The sequence below is a fragment of the Sinocyclocheilus anshuiensis genome, unplaced genomic scaffold (assembly GCF_001515605.1).
Source record: "Sinocyclocheilus anshuiensis isolate Anshui unplaced genomic scaffold, SAMN03320099.WGS_v1.1 scaffold48, whole genome shotgun sequence".
NCBI classification, from domain to species: domain Eukaryota; kingdom Metazoa; phylum Chordata; class Actinopteri; order Cypriniformes; family Cyprinidae; genus Sinocyclocheilus; species Sinocyclocheilus anshuiensis.
In genome coordinates, this window is record NW_015554124.1 from 1,546,129 (window position 1) to 1,554,022 (window position 7,894).

The 7,894-nt window shown below is 34.9% G+C and overlaps 1 protein-coding gene across 4 annotated transcripts in view; it reads right to left on the reverse strand.

Annotated features, from left to right (window-relative positions):
- Window positions 1-7,894, reverse strand: part of LOC107670129 (fibroblast growth factor 12-like) — a 54,315-nt gene that overhangs the window by 5,596 nt on the left and 40,825 nt on the right. For all 4 annotated transcript variants that reach the window (XM_016462640.1, XM_016462638.1, XM_016462639.1 and 1 more), the window contains exon 3: window positions 3,369-3,472. In XM_016462640.1, the coding sequence (XP_016318126.1) occupies window positions 3,369-3,472 (104 nt within the window). The remainder of the gene's footprint in view (window positions 1-3,368; window positions 3,473-7,894) is intronic.

The window sequence follows — 7,894 nt, forward strand, 5'->3', positions numbered from 1 at the left end:
CGCAGTCTACTCACACACACACACACACACACACACACACTGCCATCTCAGCATCTCAAAGCACTTTAGCAGATTAAACGTCACCACTAAATAACCGGTAGAAAAGCTCACACACACATATGACCCTGATCTACAACATCCAGACAATAAAACTGCTGAACACCACTCAGTAAAACACAAATTACAACAATGCCAATCTATGGGGGGGGGGTTGTATACACATGAATACAGTTACAAAGAGTTAAAATAAATATTCTTTTATCACAGCACTGCTGAATTCTTCATAAACATCACTTAATATAGCTGCACAGCTGCATTATTACCATTATTACATTCATTTTCAATCAATTGTCAATTATTTCTTGCATTACAACACTCCCAAACACACACACACACACACACACACACACACACACACACACACACATCGACTGTCACACTTTGGCAGACATTCATTATCACACTAAAACTGAGTTAATTAACACTTTCTCACCCCAAAGATAGAACAACATCCAGAACAGCTGATCTTGACACACACAGACATGTGTAATGTTACATAACACTAAACCTTCACTGATATGCTTTTCTATAAGTTCGGTCTCTATGAGTCATAATGTATCAAAGATCAAGCTGTAACGGCACAACAATGAAGCTGACCTTTTCTCAGAAATATATTCCCATTCAAATTTTTTTGTTTTAAGTTTTAAATCAAACCAGCTCTGAAATCAACTGAGCATTTGATTCAAATGAAAAATATTTGGCTTTTGTGTCTGTTTGAATTTCTAATTTAACACTTAACAAACTTGAAATCACTTATATGATTGTTTTTTTCCCCTATATTTTGTACTGATGCTGCTATAAAATTCTGTGAAATTAATTTAATGGAGCTGAGAGTACAAGACTCTTAAATCACATTAAATATTTAATAAATCAACAGAGAATGTGCAGAACTTTATAAAATGACAGCCATTTGATTTTTGAATCTGTCTGGGTTTTGTGTCAATTCGCATTTCCAATTCAACAAGTAAGCACAACTTATTACAATTATGAACAAACTTGAAAATGCACTTGTGTGTAATTGTTTTTTTTGCCATATTTTGTGCTGATGTTGAGATAAAATCAGCAAAATTCTGTGTAACAAATTTAAATATGGTAAAAATATGGTAAATGGAGCTGAGACTACAAGTCTAATTGCTGAAAACATCATCAAATTAGCTGAAATATGTAATAGACAAAGAGAAAATGTGTACGACTTTGCAAAATAACAGCTATTTGAATTATGAATCTGTCTGGGTTTTGTGTCAGTTTGCATTTCCAATTCAACAATTAAGTATGATTTATTATGAACAAACTTGAAATCACACTTACATATGATTGTTTTTCCAATATTTTGTGCTGATGCTGATATAAAATTCTTTAAAATGAATTTAAATATGGTAAAAAAATGAAAATGGAGCTGAGAACACAAGATTCTAATTTACTTAAAATGTTTAATAAATGAACAGAAAATGCACAGACCTTTGTAAAATGACAGCCATTTGAATTATAAATCAGTCTGGATTTTGGGTCAGTTTGCATTTCTATAACTTTACAATTAATTTATTATGAACAAACTCACTGGTTTTCCCCTTATGTTGTGCTGATGTTTACATAAAATCTGCACAATTCTGTGGAACAACTTTAAATATGGTAAATGGAGCTGAGAGTACAAGACTCTAATTGCTGAAAGCATCATCAAATTACCTGAAATATTTAATAAACAAACAGAAAAAGTGCTCAACTTTGTAAAAAGACAGCTATCTGAATTCAGACACCCTTTCTTTCATGCACGCCTGGCTGGTGCTAAAATTGTTTTGCAATGGAGATTTGAAAATGTCATTTTTACTTACAGTTGGGTCATGAGAGCGGCCCATAGTGCTGCCATGAGATTGAAAGTCCTTTCACACTGTTCACAGCAAACTGACAGCAGAGACGGCCATGTGTGTGTGTGTGTGTGTGTGTGTCTAAAACTACACTGCTTGCTCTCTTTATGAACCAATGTAGTTCAGGAGCTACCCTTGAAATTTTAATAGAACAAGTCTGTGAATTATGAATGTAGACGGAAGCAGAGACTCGCTCTCTCCATCACATGACTGCCGCTTCCAGAACCTTCCCGCTGTTGTGTTTTAGACTACATGAGAGAAAGCTAGCGTTACAATCCTTCTTTTGACTTGTATTTTCTGCACTGAACACATCCAGAAACGTAAAATCTCAACACCACAAGAAACCACACAAGTATCACTACAACTTTTCTAAAAAAGAAGGCCAAATTTGAACCATTCTTTAGTTTTAAATCATTTTTACATTCATTATCTCATTCAATTTCCAACATTTCTTTCAATTAACAAAAACTATATAAAACATTTAAGGTTAATACAAGACAAAAATAGTCAATCTTGTTTGCAAAAGCTGTTTTTACTAACTCTCTCCACCATCGTTCAAATATTTGACCTTTAGAACAAATTGCATATTACTTATGCTTACATTTTGTATTGCATCTATCAATATTTATACGGTGTAAACAAATAGCATAAATATAAAATATTGATAGATGCAATATCAAATGCATACAGAATCTACTAATATAGATATAGCCTATACCTTATCATACTTGTAAATATGGAGGACAAAACCTGCAAAAATTTAAAATAAATAATTGTATAAATATAAATAAATAACTATGGAAATAAAAAATATAAAAAATAAATTAAAGAATAACAATTTAGTTTAAAATAATAAAAATAAAGTAAAAAAATTAATACAGAAAATAATAAAATAAAGGAAAAATAAGTAAACTTGCAAGTTTGGTTGATTTAATTAAAAATGTATTGTATTTATTTTATCGAGTCATTTATTTCTTTATTTTCTTGTTGTTACATTTAATGAATGAATGAATGAATTAATTAATTAATTATCTTTTTAATTTTTGCTAGTTTGGTCCTCCATATGAAAATAGCTGTTGGCATAAATTTCAATTTCAATCATTTTAATCACAGTATTGAAGCTCTGACCTGCAATAAATTCAATAAAACAGAAACCACACAATATTAACACACATAATATTACACACTTCAACCTGTAAAAACACACCAAAACACACAACATCACAACCGTAACACAATGACAATCTGTCCTGCTTTCCAAAACACACACACACAACAAAATACACACGCACTACACCAAAATTGCATAATAGTACATACCCCGACAAACGCTACAGAGAAAAGAAACAAAACAGATTGCATGATCACATGAAAAGCTGTGGATTTTAGATAGAAGAGACATGATACACACACACACATGCACAGATGTGAGGAGTGTTTTCTTACCGAGGAGTAAAGGAAACCCTCTCCATTCATGGCCACGTAGAGTCCGGCCTTCACGCCCTGCATCGCCACGACCCGCAAACCCACCGGGATCAGGTTAAACAGAGCTGAAACACACCAACACCAACATCTCACTGCTCTGATGCTGAGCTCAGGACACTTAAAGGAGTTCCTAGATATGTTCTATCTAGAGTCAATTTTGTCTCACAATTTTCTCCTGAAATTCCTGGGAAAAATAAAAAGACATGCAGTATTTTGGTTGATATTTAGTTTTGTGCCATTCACAATTTAATTAATTTCTTTTAAATTAATGAATCTGCACAGAGGTAGCAAACAGGATGCAGAATTACGATTCAAATCCCCGCCCAAAAAAATCTGATAGAACGATAGATAGAATGATTGATTGATTGAATGATTGAATGATTTATAGACTGATCGATTGATAGAACGATAGATAGAAAAACAGAATGCATAATTACAATTCAAATTTGAATGTAACAAAGCAAAATTTAAATTTGAAATTCAAAAATCTCCGAACGATGGATGGATGGATGGATGGAACGATAGAACGGGATGGATGGATGGATGGATAGATAGATGGATAGACAATGATAGAACGATAGATGGATGGATGGATGGATGGATGGATGGACAGAATGATAGAACGATGGATGGATGGATGGATGGATGGATGGAACGATAAAACGATGGATGGATGGATGGATGGATAGATAGATGGATAGACAGAATGATAGAACGATAGATAGATGGATGGATGGATGGATGGATGGACAGAATGATAGAACGATGGATGGATGGATGGATGGATGGAACGATAGATAGATGGATGGATGGATGGATGGACAGAATGATAGAACTATGGATGGATGGATGGATGGAACGATAGAACGATGGATGGATGGATGGAACGATAGAACGATGGATGGACAGAATGATAGAACGATGGATGGATGGATGGACAGAACGATGGATGGATGGATGGATAGATGGATAAATAGATAGATAGATAGATGGACAGATGGATGGATGGACAGAACGATAGAACGATGGATGGATGGATGGATGGATGGATAGATGGATGGATGGACAGAACGATAGAATGGGATGGATGGATGGATGGATGGATGGATGGATGGATGGATAGATAGATAGATAGATAGATAGATAGATAGATATTGATAGATGGATAGACAGAACGATGGATGGATGGATGGATGAATGGTTAGATGGATAGATAGATAGATGGACAGATGGACGGATGGCTGGATGGATGGATGGATAGATGGATGGATGGACAGAACGATAGAATGATGGATGGATGGATAGATGGATAGACAGAATGATAGAATGATAGATAGATGGATGGATGGATGGATGGATGGATAGATGGACAGATGGATAGATAGATAGACGATTTCTCAGGGTCTGTTGCTTCTCAAAGGACAGATGTTTCACATGAAACAAAAGAATATTCAAAGGAGAAACAAGGGATGGAATGAAAAAGAGAGAAATAAATCCACTGAGTTTCAGAGGACGGTTTCAAACACTCGAAACGCTGCTGCTGATTCAGTTCCAGTCTGAAAAAATCGACAGGAGGGAAAAAACCCAGAGGAGAGAAAAAACAGGAGCAGCGGAGGAGTGCAGCAGGATAACGGAGGGATGGAGGGGGAGGAGAGATCAGAGAACCAGAACAAGGGATGAGTGTTCGTGTGGGATAGAGAGCGGAATATGAGAGAGAATTCATGTTTACAGCAGTATTCATGTGATGAGGAACACACTCTAGTCTACGCAACGTATGAACATAAACTCAATTCATGCACTGAAATGCAATTCACAACACAACATGTGAATATCTGTTAAAAATGTAATTTATTCCTGTGATCAAAGCCGAATTTTCAGCATCATTACTCCAGTCTTCAGTGTCACATGATCCTTCAGAAATCAAATCTGCTCAAGAAACATTTCTGATTATCAATGTTGAAAACAGCTGAATATTTTAGTGAAAACACTGCGATACTTTGTGAAATACTGCCATTCAATTTTTTGAAAGAAATTAATACCTTTTATTCAGCAAGGATGCATTAAATTGTTTAAACGTGACAGTAAAGACACTTATAAGATTCATAAAAGATTTCTATTTCAAATAAATGCTGTTCTTTTGAACTTTCTATTCATCAAAGAATCCTGAAAAATAAAATGTATTATGGTTTCCACAAAAATATTGAGCAGCACAACTGTTTTCAACATTGATAATAATCAGAAATGTTTCTTGAGCAGCAAATCAGCATATTAGAATGATTTCTGAAGGATCAATAACAATTTACAATATACTTTAAATTGTAATATTTCACTGGTTTTACTGTTTTCGATCAAATAAATGCAGCCTTGGTGAGCAGAAGGGACTTATTTTTTCTTTTCTTTTTTTTGATCAGAGGTATAAAGTGACAGACAGACATCTGCAGGAAACTTTTTTGCCCCCTCGAGTACTGAAGTTTGTTACTGTACAACATAACAACACGCTGAACAAGAATTCATGCAATTCTGTTTCTGCTTCAGCTTGTTCATCAGCTGTTCTTCATTTTGCTGGAAGCCGACCAAATTCTGTCTGTATTGTGTTTCAACTCTCCAGCTGATCAATATTCTCACTTTAGATGAAAACATGTTTGCCCACAGCTGTCGGATAAATGAGATCATGTTATATGAGAATTCCCAATGACTTGAAACAAAACAAAACTACACAAATCTGTCCTGAAACACAACATGCCAAAACTGATGCTATTTACTTTCTTAATGCACACTCCTGGTCTTGTTGAAAAGGATTGCATGTTACAGTGCATGAAAAAGTGTTTGTGTTCATAATCTTTCATCAAATTGAAATGAAAACTTTGCTTTTTTCAGCTGACATCGCCTGTTTCACTCATATTATCGTAGTCAAATGGGTTGCGAAGTGCATTTCATGTTGACTTTAACACTGAATCTGTCGTAAGACTCGAGGGCTGAACAGTAATGTGTGTCTCACGTGTGTCACACAAAGGCTCGCTGTCTAAGCCTGTTGGACTCGCTAATGTGAGTTTAGCAGATAAGGAGGAAGGCTGTGTGATTCAAAAGCATCTCACAGGAGATTCAAGACATGAGTGGGCACCTTCAAACCACTGAGAATGCAGGAGCTGCAATAGAGATGGAATGCTCCAAAATCCTGAGCTTTAGCAGTAAAACATCCCTCTCGAGATGAGCTCAGAAATGTGTGTGTGTGTATGTGTGCGTCCACACTCACTAATGCATATGCAGATCTGAGAAATACACACAAACTGTGAGATCAGGCGAGATCTCACACACACACACACACACACACACGTGATGAGGGTTCTCAGCTCTATCAAGAAAACATTCAAGTCACCCCAAAATCAAAGAAAGAAATTATTCATTTTGAGAATCTTTTTGTTTAAATAATTAAAATGAGAAATGATGTCTACCCTAGGAGCACTGAGATGTTTTGCATGGTGAAAAACACATTTTCCCCTCAAATTCTTATTATTGCAATGCATCTGGCCTCATTTTTCTTAATGTATAAAAACATGATAATAAAATGATATATACATATATTCAAAATGTTATCAATAAATGTATATTTAAAAATATATCAAAAGTCTGGAGTCAGTAAAATGTTAAAATGCTCTTCTGCTCATCAAGACTGCATTTACTTTTACAAAAATTTACAAAAAACAGTAAAAACAGCAATATTGTGAAATATTATTAATATTTCAAATAATTGTTTCCTATTTGAATATATTTTAAACTGTAATTAATTCCTTTAATGTAAAGCTGAATTTTCAGCATAACTACTCCAGTCTTCAGTGTCACATGATCCTTCAGAAATCATTCTAATATCAACCCTCTACATTGCGAGTAAATCACTCGCATATGCGACTAAATCTAAATGATGTCTAATATTAGCCAATGGCTAATAAATTCTTAGATTTTACTCGCCAGTGTGTGAGTTGGATGCTGAGTATAAGTTTAGCTTTTGTAATTTAATTCAAAAAAGCAAACTTTCTTATATTCTAGAGTCATTGCACACAAACTGAAATATTTCAAGAGTTTTTTTGTTTTGTTTTAATTCTGATGGTTACGACTTACAGCTTAGGAAATGTAAAAATTCAGTATCTCAAAAAATTTGAATATTTTCTCAAAGATCAATCAAAAAAAGATTTACAAAACAGAAATGTTCAAGGTCTCCAAAGTAGATTTAATTATGCACTCAATACTTGGTTGGGGCTCCTTTTGCATGAATTATTGCTTCAATGCGGCGTGGCATGGAGATCAGCCTGTGGCACTGCTGAGGCGTTAGTGAAGCCCAGCTTGCTTTGATAGCGGCCTTCAGCCCGTCTGTATTGTTTGGTTGGATGTTATTTATCTTCCTCCTGACAGTACCCCATAGAGAATCTATCAGGTCAGGCATGTTGGCTGGCCAATCAAGCACAGTAATATCATGGTCAGAAAAGCACTTG